Source organism: Aspergillus pseudonomiae (genome assembly GCF_009193645.1).
Source record: "Aspergillus pseudonomiae strain CBS 119388 unplaced genomic scaffold BDV37scaffold_5, whole genome shotgun sequence".
In the NCBI taxonomy this organism is placed as follows: Eukaryota; Fungi; Ascomycota; class Eurotiomycetes; order Eurotiales; family Aspergillaceae; genus Aspergillus; species Aspergillus pseudonomiae.
The window spans coordinates 373663-391027 of NW_022475997.1; the positions used below are offsets into that span (position 1 = coordinate 373663).

The 17365-nt window shown below is 49.7% G+C and overlaps 6 protein-coding genes across 6 annotated transcripts; 1 reads left to right on the forward strand and 5 right to left on the reverse strand.

Moving 5' to 3' along the window:
- Positions 1 to 384: 384 nt before the first annotated feature.
- On the reverse strand, positions 385 to 3244 carry bxlB (putative beta-xylosidase). Its single transcript, XM_032079093.1, has one exon. The coding sequence runs from the start codon at positions 2977 to 2979 to the stop codon at positions 649 to 651; it is 2331 nt and encodes a 776-aa protein (XP_031946042.1). The 5' UTR covers positions 2980 to 3244; the 3' UTR covers positions 385 to 648.
- Positions 3245 to 5368, reverse strand: BDV37DRAFT_157481 (allantoate permease family MFS transporter). Its single transcript, XM_032079092.1, has one exon. It carries the CDS (start codon positions 5035 to 5037, stop codon positions 3511 to 3513), a length of 1527 nt encoding a protein of 508 aa, XP_031946043.1. The 5' UTR covers positions 5038 to 5368; the 3' UTR covers positions 3245 to 3510.
- Positions 5369 to 5848: 480 nt separating this feature from the next.
- Positions 5849 to 7284, reverse strand: BDV37DRAFT_238223 (uncharacterized protein; the record flags this gene model as incomplete). The annotated part of the gene is made up of 2 exons (XM_032080818.1): positions 6866 to 7284; positions 5849 to 6778 (listed from the first exon to the last, which is right to left on the reverse strand). Coding segments are annotated over exons 1-2 (625 nt in total), but the record flags the coding sequence as incomplete, so codon positions are not given.
- Positions 7285 to 7923: 639 nt separating this feature from the next.
- BDV37DRAFT_295291 (S-adenosyl-L-methionine-dependent methyltransferase) lies at positions 7924 to 9695 on the forward strand (the record flags this gene model as incomplete). The annotated part of the gene is made up of 4 exons (XM_032089835.1): positions 7924 to 8028; positions 8118 to 8607; positions 8698 to 9449; positions 9501 to 9695. The coding sequence occupies 4 exons, from the start codon at positions 7924 to 7926 to the stop codon at positions 9693 to 9695; spliced, it is 1542 nt and encodes a 513-aa protein (XP_031946045.1).
- Positions 9696 to 10715: 1020 nt separating this feature from the next.
- BDV37DRAFT_268334 (flavin monoamine oxidase family protein) lies at positions 10716 to 12273 on the reverse strand (the record flags this gene model as incomplete). Its single annotated transcript, XM_032084164.1, has 3 exons — positions 10716 to 11479; positions 11537 to 11858; positions 11926 to 12273. 3 exons carry the CDS (start codon positions 12271 to 12273, stop codon positions 10716 to 10718), a joined length of 1434 nt encoding a protein of 477 aa, XP_031946046.1.
- A 926-nt stretch (positions 12274 to 13199) lies between these two features.
- Positions 13200 to 15629, reverse strand: BDV37DRAFT_238227 (uncharacterized protein). The gene is made up of 4 exons (XM_032080819.1): positions 15099 to 15629; positions 14903 to 15031; positions 14139 to 14847; positions 13200 to 14084 (listed from the first exon to the last, which is right to left on the reverse strand). Exons 1-4 carry the CDS (start codon positions 15147 to 15149, stop codon positions 13591 to 13593), a joined length of 1383 nt encoding a protein of 460 aa, XP_031946047.1. The 5' UTR covers positions 15150 to 15629; the 3' UTR covers positions 13200 to 13590.
- Between the last annotated feature and the right edge of the window lie 1736 nt (positions 15630 to 17365).

A 17365-nucleotide genomic window follows, 5' to 3' on the forward strand; every position in this document is an offset into this window, starting at 1 on the left:
GGTGTCTGTTGCCACACAGTATACGACAACGACAATTATTTATGGCATTCATGGCCAGATGTCTATCAAGGTTGTACAAATGAGGACGTGAAATTAGCCGAAGACAAGCTTAGTCAAGTGATGTAGTAAACCGACTTGAAATTTTCTTCATGTTCTTCGCTGAGTCGTTTGGCATTTATCTGTTCCAGATGGATGGCAGATATATAACTCAGTACAACCACATGATTCCTCTGTGTGAGATGTACGACAACCCCAAAGCCATAAGCTACAGGATACACATCGAAATCCTAGAGAGTGAGCACTTTACGGCCAGAAACTGACCCCATCGCGCATTATACAGTCCATCAAAGCTCAGTGCGGGTTGGAATTGTGTACGTAGTGTTGGGGAGCTCCAATATTTGACAGCCTGAAGCCTAAGGCAGCTACACGCGTTACCACGTGATGCTATTGCATATGACGTCACGCGTTCACAACCACGGGGTTTTGTTCTTCTACTAACAGTTTCTACTAACATTCTGGCAGACTACTACCGATGCTATGTACTATGTGTCATCTGTATCTGATGCTCCTGTTTGATTTCCTATCATTCTCGCATGCAAGAAAATTGACAACATTGCATCATGAGCCAGGTATAGCAACTCGGATACATCATCGACCCTGACGCGTGACATTGGAAGTTGTATTTTGCTGTGGCTGAGGAAACTCATCCAGCACCTTCTCCTTTCCACTGACTGTGAATGTGGCCGACGGGAAGTCCTGTCCGACATCTACCTCCAGCTTATAGGACCCCGCATACAGCACCAGATCCCCGTTCTCAGCAGTCCTGGCAACGGAACCCACCGAAACATCCAAATTGACTTGCTGGCTCTGTCCGGGTTTAATCCCCTTCGCGCGACTGTATCCCACCAGGGTCTTGATAGGATAAGGCTCCGGCCCGACTCCATTAGCGGTCAAGAATAACAAGGCAACGTAATCCGATGTCACCTTCCCTGTGTTCGTCACCGTGATAGAGAAAGTATCAAAAAGTTCCGTATCAATCGGTGCATTAGTAGCACCATGTGGTACAGAATCTGTGTTGTACGGACCATACTCGTCGTGATCCCATGACACATTGAACGTTGTATAGTGGAGACCAAAGCCGAACGGCAGCACTGCCTGGTCATACCATCGGTAGGTTCTTCCTGGGTTCTTAGATCCTGGACGAAGGGTCATGTCTGTCATGGGGAGTTCGTCCACATAGCTGGCAGGGTACTGTGTTATCGGGAGACGCCCAGCAGGTGCTGATTTCCCTGTTAGAATATCGAAGATGGCTGCGCCACCCGCTTGACTGGGATAACCTGCCCACAGGAGTGCGCCGACACCAGCATTTGCAAGGAGGGGGGAGTCGTCCACTTGTCCACCGCCAAACTGCACCACTATTAATGGTTTCTTTAGGTCGGACAACTGTTCGATCAAATCCAGCTGATTTCCGGGCCACACAATAGTTGTGCGATCCAACGTCTCTTTCTCAATTGTGTTATCTATGCCGCCCGCATAGATCACAATATCTGCTTCTTCGGCGGCGGAGATGGCTTCTTCGAAACCGGCTGAGCTGTTTGAGTTAATATCTGTGCCTTGAGAGAATCTAACCTTGTATCCTTTGTGTGCGGCTGCCCAGATCAGCGTCCTAATGTATCTTGGAGGTCCCTCGTAGTTTCCCTGCAATTGGTTGGTTGCGTTCGCAAACGGGCCAATTATTGCTACCGTTCCGTTGCTCTTCAGCGGGAGGGTTCCATCGTTCTTGAGCATAACGATACCTTCGACCGCTGCCTTGAGGGCAAGTTCCTCGGCGGCTGGCGTGAACACGTCGTTCCACCCGATCGATCGGTAGGATTGGCCCTCTGCAGGGTCGAAATAGCCGAGCTTTACCAGAGATGAGTATAGTCGTATGAGTGCCTGATCCAATGTCTGATTGGCATACAGACCCTGCTGGAGTGCACTGCCCAGATGTTCCGGGAAGACAGACCCGCAGTCCAGGTCCGTTCCGGCATTCAGAGCAGCCGCGGCAGCATGGGCACCATCGGCGACGTAATGATGGTCAGCGTAGATGTTTTCAATTGCGCCGCAATCACCGGTGACCCAGTGGCCAGTTTGCTCCCATCCCCAGTGCTCACGGAGGAGAGTCTGCAGCAGCCAGCGATCTGCGCAGGTGGGGATGCCGTTTAAGGAATTATAACTGCACATCACGGCGTCGACTTTTGCATCGCGCGTGCATGTCTTGAAGGGAGGAAGATAATACTCGGATAAATCCTGAGAGGATACAACGGCATCGAATGCGTATCGCTCGATCCCTTCCCAGTTTTCCATATCATACGCTGCGAAATGCTTGCACGTTGCGACTATCTTGGGTCTATCAGGCCCGATGCCATCCTGAAGTCCATCCACCAGATGGTAGACATACCGAGAAAGATGCAACGGATCTTCTCCAGGAGTTTCCTGGCCGCGGCCCCATCGCGGGTCACGGAATGGATTAATATTGGGTGTCCAATAATCGAGACCTGCATGGCCACTGTTTCCGAACGCTCGAGCCTCAGTGCTAATGACTGTGGCGACTTGCTTGATAAGGTCATCATCGAAAGCAGCACCGAGAAGAATGGGCATTGGGAAGGAAGTCGCGTAGCTGAAGTTCCCGCTCTCGGAAAACGACACACCTAGGCCCGCAGCTACTCCATGGAGGGCCTCGTTCCACCAGTTATAGGCAGGTAGGCCCAGTCTAGGCGCCCCTGACGATTCGTACCTGGTGTTGTTGATTTTCTCCTCAAGAGTCATGGCCGCCACGAGTGATTTGGCCCGAGATACAGGGTCGAGTGATGTGTCGCAGACATTGTTGTTGCTTAAGGGGCCGCTGCTACAATCTGGAAAGATGCGCTCGGTCGAAGCCAGGGATGTAAAGAGCGAAAGTGCGGCAAGAGGCTGCAAGAGGGGATAGAGGTGCACCATCTTACTGAGCGCCTAGTGTGACTACCTCTGGCCAAGACATGACGAGAAGATGCAAAGCCGCCTTTAAATGCCCGCAACCTGAGGGCACTCTTGTCAATTGAACTTACCGTTGGGAAATGAAGGATCATGCAATACTGTCTTGACACAAAACCGGCTGATATCCATGCTCAAATAGAAGTTATGCCTCGTTCTGGCGATGGACAAACTCTTCACCTGGAGAGCTGTTTGTCCTTCCGCCAATCGCAGAAAGTAGATGGCTACCCGATAACCTTGTCAATATGCAAGCAATTAGCCTGAATTTCAACTCCTTGCGGAGAATGCAGATCAATGTGCGGAGATACTGCGGAGACAACTACGATTTTGCCATATTTGCGTATGTGACAGGACTGAATGTTGTCCGACAATGCCCTCCTGTTTGATGTATAACTTACAATCTCATTCGGAGTACGAAGCTCTGCTACACATTCATCACCGTGTCATGTCACATTTATTATTATAATTTTGAGGTATATATACAATGTCAGATGAACATCAAATCGCATATCGAAACTCCGGATTCTCCCGATCGGTTAAATCCAAGAATTCATGATTCTCCGGTATGACATACGCATCACCCAGCGCCTCCTTTTCTTGGTCCCTGCGGCGATTTTCCCGGATCGACAGCCAGCGAATTAGGCAAAGGTCCAGCGTGACAAGCACGTACAAGATGACGATGGAGATCTTGGCAGGCAGATACTGCGGGGCATCCTTCGCCTGGAAGGTCTGCGGCGAAATAATATTTCCGACCGTGTAGGCGATGGTCTGGATACATGAGACAGTGATTTTCTTTGTTGATCCAGCGATGTTGGTACTTGTGAGGCCCAGGATAGTGGTCCACCCGATTGGAATGCCGCCTGTGAGATAGTAGCCGACGAGGGCGGGGGCCTTGTCTGTTGTTGCCATGAGAATGGCACCCACGATCGACGGGATGTGGCCGATTATGCACCAGAGGAGTCGCTGTTCAGTTTTCATAGCGAGGTAGGTCAGCCCGATGAGGGCAACAACCTCATAGGCACCTAAAGGTGTCACAAGAAGGAGACTCTTTGTTTGCGAATAGCCCATGCCGGTGACGAGAATGTTCCCGAAACTAGTCGCGATGGAGTTCGGTACATTGGCACCCAAAACCCAGAAAGAATACAGCCATGTGTTCGGGTCTTTAAGCGCTTCATACACCTGGGCCTTCTTAAACACGTTACTGCCGATGCCCTGGACGTTGCTTCGCAGGCGCTCTGCGTGTAGGGCCTTCTCTTCCGGAGATAGAAACCCAGCCGTCACAGGCGAATCTGGCAGGATGAAGAAGAACAAGATGCCAATCACGACAGTGAACAGTCCCAGGATGAGGAAAATTACCTGCCATCCGCGAAGAGAAGCGGTAGGATCGCCGCCGATATGAATGGCAACACCGTATGCGATATACCCGCCGAACATTTGCGCAAAGCCACACATCGAGAACCACAATCCGACCCGAAAAGCCTGTTCCTCCTTACGATACCATTGGGACGTGAACACCACCCAAGCCGGTACCACCGCGGCTTCGGCAGCACCGAGCAATGTACGGCATACCATCAATGCAGCAAAAGAATGGCACGCGGCCATGCATGCCAATATCGTGCCCCAGACCGTCACATTGAAGGCGACGTATCGGGCAAGGGGAAATGCCTGGATAAGACGGGTCGTCGGGAATTGGAACGCCAATTGACCGAAGAAAAACATGCTGGAGACCCAATTGAACTGGTTTCCATGAAGATTGGCTGACTGCCGAAGACCGGTCACACTGGCATAACTGATAGCGATTTTATCCAGATATTGCAGGAAATATACGACGCAGATCAGCGGCATCACGTACAGATCGATCTTGCGGACTAGTCGGTGCGAGGCCTCGGGGTCAAGAGTGCCGGCTTCACCACCCGCCGCGAGAAGCTGAAGCGCGCCATCGCCCTTGATCGTTGATTGACTAGTTGCTGACGATTTGATGTCGACATGTTTCTCGTCTGTGGAAGGAGTCGTGGACGATGCCATTGTCGCAGTGATGCTCTCCCAGTACGCAGTGTGGGAGAAACAGAAACCAGCTGTAAATTTTTTTTCATGGCAACTGTGGAGCGATACGACGCTTTAAATCGGCATCTGGAAGTTCTTGGCTCTAGTGTCGTATTGCGATGAGCATCCGTGGGGCGAAAAGCACGCCATCGTGGTGACTCTTATCACATTGATAATAACACTACCCGCTCTGACTCACTGACGGCTTCTATGACATGAGGTTATTAACAACCTATCCATGTTTGGGGATGATATTTAAGGTCCAAAGACTAGTAATATAGCCTAACCTAAATTAGGTCAGCATCGCACGGACCGCTGCAACTGGCGCATATACCACGACCCTAGAATTACGGCCCCTTTCGTGTCACAGACTCACAATTGAGTAAAAGAGTTAAAGATCTAACGTCAGCACCAATAAACTATGAGCCGTGCACACATTATTTCAGCTTGGGCCGTCTCTGCCTGCCAGCATCAATGTCCACTGGGAGGGGCCTGTCATAGACTGTAATAGATTCATGCTATGCTCATTGCTCGTCTGGACCTGTACCAAGATCGAGAAGCAGCTTAATAGTCGAGGGGTTGCAGATCCCTTGACTTGGAAGACTGAAAACCAACAGCTGCCTCCTATGACTTTATCGAGGTGAAATGAGACAGGTCACAAAGGACTATCCCTGGTCGCTAACCTGGCAGCCTGCAGCAGCTACATGGAGAGCTGTTTCATTTGGAAATGGTAGCCATGGGCGTATTGTTTTGTTCTTGGAACTACGAGCATATGATGTTGTTTATGGGGCTCATGTATGTATGCCTCTATATCAATAGTTAGATCCCGAAAGTCAATAGTCGTTGAAGAACAATGTATACATGCCAAGTATTATCACAAGCTCGGCTTAATCCCCTCCCGTGCGAGAAATTCCCTGATTCCATAAGGACCATAATACCTTCCCTCCAGACGTATTGCATCCCATAACTTGTACAGGACGGATACCATGCTAGTGCAGACAGGAAGCTTGTTTTCCATGGCCAGAAAAGTAGCAATATAGTCCTCCTGCTCTTCCCATACGGTCATACATGATCCAACGTGAAACAGTGACCAAAGAAGTGTTCCCCATGCGTAACTCGACGGCGGTATGGTTTTTAATAGTCTTCTGGCTTCATACACACAACACGAGATCTGGCCTTGAATGGGTGGTGACGGCGTCCCTGGGCCATTGAGCGCACATCGCAGCGTTATAAGTAGGGCCATCTGCTGAAACATCGCAGCTGCTACCTCGGCTTCGTCAGGCCCATTGGGGGCCCCTGTCCCATTCCATGGCGCTGGTACTACCCATAGTAGGATCTGCTGTTCGAGGGAGTGGAACTCCGCAATGATATCTGGATCAAGATGTCGGGGAGAAGACAGGGCTGGTTTCTCAGCAAAAGCGCCGATTGATGGGATCATTTCAAACAGCTCGTACGCACAGCCGGAAGATCGCCCGCGATAATAAGCTCGGTATGAAAGTGGTGAAAGGTGTAAGGATTGGCTCTCGGTGGGCGTGTAGTTGCTGCTCTTTATGGGGCCAAGGCCAATATGACTGTTGACAGTACTAAGAAACATGTACTGCTCTGCGATGAAACATGCGCAATCCTCATCGACTGTGTCTAGGAGATTATTCTGAGACGCCAACAGGGCACAACACGGTAGTAAGTGTTGCATCACTGCGCCCTTTGTATCTCCGTCTATTACCTGAAGTCTTAATTAATATACAGTACTTGAGAAGTCAGCCACATGCCGAAGGCAAGTGGTTATAATCCAGGATGAAGAGGAGCTCACCTCAAAATTACACAAGGCTAGGAGCAGCAACACTATCACCACGGGGTTACGATTATACCCACTCCCATGCTCCGTGATTAGATACTTGACTGCCCGTAGCGCAACCCCATAATGGGAAAGCGCGACAATATGTGATTGTTGATCATCATAAGACAGATGAGAAGCGCTTATGGCAAAGACAACATGAAGGAATCCATCGTTTTGCTGCGCCAAAGGCAACATATAGGCGAGGAAAGGGTTATTAATGACATCTCTGACTACCAGTCTCTGTACCGACCTCTCGATGTAATGCTGAAGTAGCCGTTGTTCACCCGATCTCCCACGGAGCCGAGGCCAAAGCGATAGGGCACGGCTCGGGGAGAGGCGACGCAGTGATGTCGTATTCTGGGACGGTTCGGGACAGTCGGACCCCGCGGACGCCGAAGCAGTGATCGTCTTTCCCGAGCAGGGCCAGGAACAGAGCAAATGATTGCGTACACAGCCGCCGCAGATTGGTTTAGTCTCATCGCACTTGGTGTGCCGGACCCGACAGCTGAGGCACCCGGATTTAGTCCTCTTGGCATTCCTTCGTCTGTAAGGGCGGAAAGACCCTTCGTCGTTGGTGCTCTTGAATTGGAGGACCCCGTGCATGGTAGCTTCTGGCCAATCCTTTGCTTCTGGGCAGTGGAGAGAGGATACAAGGGATGTCGTTGGATCCGATGTCCACGTTAATGGATGGTGAGTATGGATCACATTGCGCTAGCCCTTGTATGGTTAGGCGGTGAGTCTATAGATAACGTCGGTTATCCTCTTTCGGTATACCTTCAGCTGTCTCGACAGTCGGTTCAGAAGGAGCTGGCGAGCTTGATACTAAGCACCACCCAGTGGGCCATTCTCGGTCCACTATATTTTGAAACAACGAAATTGAATTGGTACGTGTCAGGTGGGTCCCAGGGCACCAGGTCCTCGTTCCGTAAAAATGGTGCTATATAAACAAACCGAACCTAATTCCATCACTCTCCGTCGGCCATTCTACGTTTCGGAGAGGGTGCCAGATCTTGAGCTCTCCTATCGACACCATGTCACAAAAGCACCCCGAGTCTCCTCCCTTTTTTGACTTCATTGTGACCCCGGAGACCACACAAACCGCTCCGAAACAGGACTGTGGAGTTCGGACTACAACGGTAAGCACAATTGCGTTGTCAAACAAGAAACAAGAATGAGTGGCCGGTTCAAAATCGAGAACTTGTGATAACACTACGTATTTGTATAGTCTCCCGCTATCAAAAATGCCCCTCTTCCCGCTGACGGTGCCGGAAACGACACATGGTCTAACCTCCTCCTCTTTTCCTTATTGATTGGTGTGCCCTGGTTTATATCCTACCAACTGGGCGGTGGCCTCTACTTCGCCATTTTCATTGCAGTATGCACCGCAATCCCTATCCTCATGGCATTTTGGACGATTTTCTCCTCCATGTCCCCCCGTATGAATGAGAAGGCAAAGCTTCCGGGTCGACCTGTGGAGTATTATCTCAATTTTCATAAAGAGAGCGATCGGGCCCGGTACAACGGCAAGAAGAAAATCCCCATTGAAGTCTTCTACGAGAAGTATTTCCGGGGTGAGGTGGATTTCAAGAATGGAGATTGCTTGGAGAACCTCGAGTATCGCCATGATTGGGCCAGCTTCAGCTTTTCATGGGGCGTATTCAAGCATTTCCTGTTCGGGTTTGTTCCTGAGCTCATCGTTCACTCTCGCTCTCAAGGTACAAACAAATCACTCCCCACGGACCAATCTCCCCTTTGTGCTTCGAGTAAGGTCTATTGTATGGAATGTCCGGCTAACGCATGAACAGACGAGGAACAGGTGAGCGGCAACTACGATCGTGGCGATGATTTCTACGCATGGTTCCTTGGCCCCCGTATGATCTACACCTCTGGGCTTATTGGAGATATCAACAAGGAAGAATCACTCGAACAGCTTCAGGACAACAAACTTACTGTAGTCTGCGAAAAAATCGATTTGCAACCGGGCGACACCATGCTGGACATCGGCTGTGGCTGGGGAACTCTAGCTACCTTCGCAAGTGTCCACTACAAGGCCCATGTCACTGGTATCACGTTAGGACGCAACCAGACGAAATGGGGCAACACTACCCTTCGCAACGCTGGTATCCCTGAGTCTCAAAGCAAAATCCATCGTCTGGACTATCGTGACTCTCCTCGGATTCCGGGAGGATACAAGAAAATTACTAGTCTTGAAATGTCGGAACATGTGGGCGTTCGCCATTTCCGCGGCTTTTTGAAACAGGTCCACGATATGTTAGATGATGACGGTGTCTTCTATTTGCAATATTCCGGTCTTCGAAAGTACTGGCAGTACGAGGACTTGATCTGGGGCTTGTTTATGAACAAGTACGTGTTCCCAGGAGCAGATGCAAGCACGCCTCTCGGATGGGTCATTGATCAACTTGAGGGAACGGGATTTGAGATCAAGGGCGTTGATACTGTCGGTGTTCATTACTCTGCTACCCTTTGGCGGTGGTATCGCAACTGGGTTGCGAACCGTGAACATGTGGAGGCGAAGTATGGTCCGAAGTGGTACCGAGTAAGTGTTTGATTCTATCTGTACTTGAAATCGTTCCTAATCAAAAATTAGACCTGGGAATGGTTCCTTTCTTGGGCCACCGTTGTCTCCCGCCAAGGAGGTGCCACATGCTACCAGATCGTCCTGGTGAAGAACATCAATTCTACGCACCGAGTGGATGGCATTCCAAGTCAGTTTAATATCTCCGGTGCGATTGGATCAGCGATCGAGAAGATTGGAAAGATGCCCAGTGCATTTATCTCTTAATCTGCTCTCTGAGTTCAGGACAGCTGCTTGGTGGTTCCTCGCCCTGAGTAACCACCGGAGTATGAATAGAAGAAAGTTGGTATATGGTTCTGTATGACACCTTGATGGAATTATATCTCTTATGTGATAATGAAGCCGGGTCTACATAGCGACGCTTTATGTTTTGTCATGTACTATCTCTCAAGAAGCCTATGACATATCATGTTTCCTGAGATCCAAAATGCAATCTCCTCTCATAATGGCTACACCAGGAATGGTCGGTGGTCAAGGTAGCCATTCACCGATGAAATCATTGTACGTCCAGTACAGTGGGGGTTCCAAAAGTATGTGGCCCCCACTGTATGTCCATGATGGACAATATCAGATAAGCTTGACATGTATCGCGTCTAATACGATTGGCATTCACCTTAAAAATTGATGCTCACCATATCAACCAGAAAACTCTCTCCCTTGGTGTCATTGGTACCTCTTGCTATGATACACCTGCAGCTACTGGACCCTGTTGTACCAGAAATGTTTTCCAGAAGCACTAAATATAATAATTTTAAAAGGAAAGCTTAGGAGCACTATTCTCTTCTGGAATTCGAAAAGAAGCCCGACGCCCAGCACGGGTCTCGTATCACTCATTGTAAAATTTGGTCCAGTTTATAAAGTGCCAAAGCCCTGCGGGGTGAGATCAGCGGTTCCCAGATTTCCTGGATACGTATGTGTGTCGTGAGTCTTATGTGTATAAAAATTCGCTTGCGAAGGAATTGTTCCAGTGTATGAAGGAGATACTCTCTGACTATCCCTGTCCAGCTGATCCTTCAGCTGCGCGGTGTTAACCTACTGCCGTGCCCAGAGGATGAAGGATTTAACTAGTGATAGACAATGGAATTGATTCAACGCTAGCATGCTATCCTACTTCTCGTATTGCAAATCAGAAAGCAAAAATATCAACCCTATAATTCGAAGACTAATTCTCATCCTTGGCCAATCTTAAAATGCCACCATACCTTTCTTCCATACGAAAACCAGCCCTTATTGAACAAGAGCCTCAACAACCTCCTTAGCACCTCTATCTCCCGACCTCGGCGCACCCTCCATATACCCCTTCCATTGTAGCGCAGTCTCCGTCCCCACAAAATGCACACCCCCAAACGGCTTCCTCACGGCACCCTTCCCAACCTGAGAAATCACACCCGGGGGCATACCCGGCTCAGGCCCACCGTGGAAGAAATCCTGCTTGGACCACTCATACTCGAGAACATTGATAGGCTCCGGGACCTGGATCTTCTCTCCGGACGGTAGGTTGGTATTCTCCAGCGCGGAGCGGAGTTGTTCCCACGCTGTGCGACGTCTCTCGTCCTGCGAGAGCAGGGACCATTCGCGACCACGCCGGCCCACAGTAAAGCATGCAATGGACCACTGCTCGTCATCTGGGAAGCTGTTATCCATGGTGAAGGTGAAGGGACCCGTCTGCGACTGGATGGCGCCGGTGAGGCCCGCGGTGCGCCAGAAAGGTTTCTCAAAGACGAAGATGATTTTGCTGTAGTAGCCTAGTTTATTTCTGCTTGCGAGCAACTGTTTGTACTCAGGGAGGGGTGGGGTGAATGTAATGTTCTTGTGGAGGGGAGTTGCAACGGACAGGATGACTTTCTTTGCGTGGAAGGTGGTGTTGTTTGCTGTTCGGACGGTGCAAGTTCCTGTGACTGAGTCTTGGTTGATCTCGGTTACGGGGCTAGAGAGATGGATGGAGCCTGGTTTTAGCTCTGCCGCCATATTTTTGGAGATTGTTTGGTTGCCTTTAGGGCTGATGTTAGTATCGTAGGTTGCATGGTGGGTTTGTGAGATTAACTTACCCTGTCGAACGCGGAGCTGCTGGCCTCCATTTTTGCCGTCCGAGGTTATGGCCTCGAATCCGTTGCCGGCCTTCAGAGAGAGCAAGAAAGCCAGCATGCTGACTTCGTTGCCATTCACACCAATCAAGGATTGAATAATGGTATCGAATAGATCGGCAATCAACTCGGACTGGAAGGTCTGCATGCAGTATTCCTGGATACTGACACTATCCAGCTCTTTCGCGTTGGGGCCGGAGCCGGGGTCTTCCAGATTGACGTCGGAGACGAGCTCATTGATATGCGCCAACACTTGAGATAATGCCGCCTGCTCTTCCTCGCTCACCTAGACACCCGTGTATTAATTAGTACAAGCCAGCCAGAAATACTTTTGTTCAAGGAAGGGTACCTACCGGAAGTTCACCGTGTTTGAACAATACAGAGCCCTCGGGGTTTTGGAAGATGTCATAGCCTGGGATTGCTTGTGTCTCGACTTGCAGTCCATACTTCTGGACCAGCTTATAAATCTCGCTTTGCGTGGTGTCATTGATCCAGGCGGCGCCGACATCGTTGACTCCAGGACCACTTTTCTTGGACGGCACGGTCAGAGTCTTGCCTCCTACACGGTCAGTAGCTTCGACTACTGCGTAGGAGAGTCCCGCTGCCTGCACACCCAAAGCCGCCCGTAGCCCGCTGAGTCCAGCGCCGATGACTACCACGTCCACGGTGTTGGAGGAACCACTAGTTGATTGAGATGCCATCTTGATAGAGGTCAGATTATATGATGTGTATAGACTACAATGCGAAAAGACTGATGGTATGAACATCAGTGAGTTTATATGCTTCTGGTAGACTACCCGAATAGGAAACACATGCGCCGAAGGCGATAAGATGGCGCGATTAGGGTAAACGAGCTTATCGATAAGATCGGGCTCCGCGGCTCCCGTCGACTTGATGGCATCTGATAACACAATGATCTACATACTGCGAGATTGATCAATCGGCTGCATTCATTCAGAACGTTCGGGACAAGTCAAATATTAGAGGACTGGACCGTTCTGTTTACCAATATTACAAGGTTGTATGGTTGCCTCCAAGACCCGGTTGCAGCAGAGTGCACAACGATAGCACCTGATGACAGTAGTATACCATGGAGAAGTTTCCAAGCAACGTTTGACCCTGATACCTTCTTCCTGTCGTATACACTGCAAGCGAGGCCTGAACCAATATCGTCTTCATCGGCCTGTAAAAGGAAACTCCCTAGGTGGGGCGCGGGTGCAGCTCTCTACCGATTGAAGGCCATAGCTCATAATATGTGAAGCGTGCTCATCAGGCCAGCCGACATAGACAGAGATTATAACACAAGTATTCATAGGTAAGGAATCCGTGTATATGAGGTATCGTTCCCTCTCAGACGCCGATTGCGAGATGGGTGTTGTGGTTCTGTTGGAGAGTGAACGATTACTTCTCGGAACCTATCGTCATTTAATCATTACCTATTGAGTTCCGGTGGTATGCTACAAGTATATTCTTCTTGAGCAGCCGTGATGGAGTCTTGTTGAAATCAACATAGTCGCCCGTTTCTATTACGCGCTACCAGGAAACTTATTTCATGACTCGTTCCTCATAGCACAGCTGCATGCGATGACAGCATGCACCCTCCTGTTTCATGACCAAAGTAAAGATGTATAGCATGGTAGGCTTAGCCACTAGCATTAAGCATATATAATAACCAAGGATCGGCGGGTGGCTTTGCTCAAGCCTTCAGGGCGATCGCTGATCAGCATAAATTAGAAACATTATGCAGTCTTCTTTGAACAGGGTACCCCCTTGTGTATTCAACCGGGGGGGTATATAGGTGACCTGACACTACAGGCAGAGGCAAAGATCGAGTGAGATTCCGGATACGAGTTCTTTCTCGTCCAAGAGTAGCACTTCACCAATTGGTAATTCATTGCAGTCACCTGGATCTGTCAAAGCCCAAGGCGAAGAATGTATTGGGGTATGCATTATAATTAAGTATGTTACACTGTAAATATTCTCGTCAGATAGCGTTGATATCCATCATAGCCTTCGCATCACGCATGTTCATCCACCAGGATAATACCCTTAGCCCAAACCTTACACAGGTCATAATGCTCCGCATATTCATTCCCGAAGGCAACAATGGCCGGATGAACTATGATCAAAGCATTCTTACCGTCTAATCTTGTGTCGTCCCCACGTGGACGATGAAGGGCATGTGCGCTCATTACCGGATGCTCTGCCCGAAATATGGGGAGCTCATCCATACAGTAACACCGCATGAAGGATCGCTGCGTCCACAGGGAGATGGCCAATTCGCCAGCGGTCTGGTAAAGCTGGTAGAGTTCCTGGTTGCGCTGGATCGCCCATGAATCATTTCTGTGTCGGAAGAGTAACTGAACAGGACCCGCGAGGAATTCAACCGCAAGCTCACTAGTTATAGCTTCCACCTTCGCGCGCAACGGTGCATTGTGCACAGAGTTCGGGGGAGGTGTGGCCAAAAGCCGAAGAGTTTGCGAACGCCAGATATGGGCTTCTTCCTTGTTGACTACGTTTGGTTAGAACTCAGTAGGTGCCTTACATGGTAACTCAAGGAACATACCGTCCAGCATCGATGCGTATAGAAAAGATAATGTTTGGGAAGCGTGCGCCGTGGAGGGTTCTTTAGACTCCCCGAAGGCAAAGAAGGGGTTGGCAAAGATTGTTCCGAAGATATCTTTGGCTAGCAGAGCCTGCATAAGAAGAGCTGGGATGTTGTCTGCCATCGTAGACGCCTTCTCAATGAGTGTGGTCCAATCCACCTGTGCGCAATATCCACTCAGCCGTTCCAGGATGGCGTCCTTCTCCTCGATCGGCAACCTATCAAGCGCACGTATCTCACCGACGCTATAATTTTCGGCCCAATGTCGCATTGCTGCCTCAAAACTCGACAGTTCTTCGCGTATCTGCCGACTGCTTTTGGTGACCCAGGAGCCGCTCCTTGCCGAGCGAACTTGCGCTTGCAGTCGTTTGCGATCATTGTCTAATTCGGTGATTCCTCTCGCCAAGGCAACGATGTGGCTCTCCATCTGCTTAACTTTACCGTCACGAGTACGAGGATTCGGCGCGGGTTCGACCTTGGTTGACGGGTGCACGCCTTCCGGGTCCCCTAGCTCGGCAGGGTTGGGCCCCGGGTGTTCGTCCATAATTTGGCTTGGCTTTATAGGAGGCGAACCCCCGGATTTTGACTTGTTTTTGCGATGCGATGCGCGCTCCGGATTGGGCTCGGAATCTTGCTCCGAACGGGGCCCTTGACCCTGATTAAATGTGCGCTGATTCACTGGCGTCAGGGCCGTGCGACCGGGCGTAAACAGAGTTTATACATACCGCTACAAAACCACATCCCAGGAGTGATTTTTTCGTGTGGATACGCGTGGCAGACCTTGCCAGCATCCCTCGTCCGCTTCCATGCTCCTTGTGAGCATGTTCGGCGTCGTAGTCATGGCTAGATTGTTTCTAAGGCGGACGGAACGTTGCGATCAGCCTTTTCCGTTTTTCCGAGCAACGATGTGGCTCTGCCTACCTTTACACCGGTTTCCATGTCCTCTCTCTTGTCTGCTGTGTGTTGAGCCATGTTCTGCTTCTGCGATCATAAAATGCTCTGGGGGTTTGAGATATTGTCAGGAAAGAGAGGGGAGAGCGCTCTCTCATCAGCTAGAAATCCTGGAGAAAAGCGACATGGGTTGGGATGTCGTCATTGGTCGCCCCAAAAGGGGGAAAGGAATCAGGGGAGCGACAGAGGCGGCGCATCATCGGCTCAGGTCGGGGTCCGTGGACGACTAAAAACAAAGGAAAGGCTTCTGGAGCTGCAGGGCGTCACCAGTCATAGACGGCGTTTTCCATTCGGCGGCAATGTAGCACAGTGAGGGTAATAATTCTATAACACTAATGGGTGGGACCAGGATCACAGAGTGGCCCTAAGATCAGTTCTGCAGCCGTTAGGGCAGCTTATTCGGGCCTATCAGTCTGGCCAGCTGCACCGTCAGCCTGTTCAGACCAATCAAGGTTCCAGTGCGACTGCGCAAGGTTTCTGCTCCCTGTCCATGTCTGTGACTCTGGAACTGGCGAGGGCCCAGGAATCGAAGGAATCACATCAAGCGATCCAACAGCAGTTGAACAATTGCCAAGTCGGTGGGTGTGGATGTAATCACTAACGACGAGCTAAAAGTAGAAACAGAAAAATATCCGAGTCAGTGACCATGACGCTAACCTGATTGCGGGAGGCGCCGCTATTACTTCGGCGGCAACGATTAGACCATTGACAGCTTCACGCCTAGACCCAAGAGACTCTTTTTTTATTTCTCTTCTTTCTTCTTAGGGAGTACGTAGTAGCTTCTAGCGCTTATTGGTCTCGTTTTTGATCCCTTTTTTTGATCTAGTACGGTTCTAATGGTAGTCTAGCAGATGCATGGTCATCCACCTTGCCCATTATATATAATTTATAGTGTATGGGACTATATCCCAGTCCAGAACATTTATCACTGAGTATAATTATTCTTGGCCACCGAGTCCCCGAAATATTGGGTAAACCATGGGGTAAATAACGTGAGCATAAACAGCGCTCTATTCAACCTTGACCTTGACATAAACTCCACAATATCTGGAGTGGAATCCGATACGAAATGTTTCAAGTTGAGTGTTGACTGGCAGCACGGAACGAGGAGACACCAACCCCGCTTTTCGAATTCAACAAAGTCAACCGAGTAATATTCTACTCGATAATGCGTAATCAAGAGAGACTTATGCTGACAAAGGGTATAAAACTTGCCTAATGGGAAGTGCTGTCTCCAGCCGTGGCGCATGAACGTGGCGGTGTTATAGTGGCTGGTATACCATGCCTGAGGCAGGAGGAATTCAGCGAGGGGCTATCATTTGAGGACGACCCGAGAGCATTTGCATGTCCACTATCAAGTTTAGAACCCAGTCTGCTCCTACTCTGCATACTACTCTGAAACAATATCAAGTGTGTGTTATGATATATATATAGCTTGTTGAGAATACTCTCGTAGCTATTATTAGATCAGTGCTTTGAACGGTAAACGCTCGATATGGCCCGAATCAGAATTCCAACCAATGTTCAGTCTATGATGTGAGATCTGAAGGGACCACAGCAGATCTGAGGTCACATCGGTCCATATTATCCGCGATGAGGAGTAAAAATAGACAACTACAAAACCGGGAGGAGCGACTCAACTTGCATTCATGCGCAACCTTCCCGACTTGCCCACGGTGCAGATACGAGCTAGTCTTGGCTTCTGTTCAGTAACGATTGCATAGACAGCTTTCTGTTCGCCGTTCTATATTAAAGTTGTATACAAAGTACAAGTGTGTGAAGTGATCTACGTCATGATTAAGACTAATGCTTCTCCATACGTGACCCGCCGCCTCCATGGGAACACGCTAATGCAAGGTGAGCGTCTAGCACAATGTACTGATCTACGATCGTGAGACCCGCCGGAAGTGCCTCGCTTATTATCTTTCAATGTAGACAAAGAATTGGTCATACGTATACTTGCCTCAACGGATTGTTATTGAAGGAAGTCCGGCGAGGTTCACTTTCTCTTGGTAACCAACTTCGTATGGATGTGAACGAAGTCAATCTCACGTAAGTGCCCTCTACATGGGCCACGCCTCCCACCTTTTCCTGCTTTCCTCGGTGTCATTGGGAAGTTCTGCTTCGGGCCTAAGATGCGCGGGAGGCAAGCTGCTATAGGAGGGTTCAAAGGTTTGCGGATCAGTTCGTTGATCAAAGGCCTGCCGTTTCCACGTGAATGTGCTGCTTGATAGATG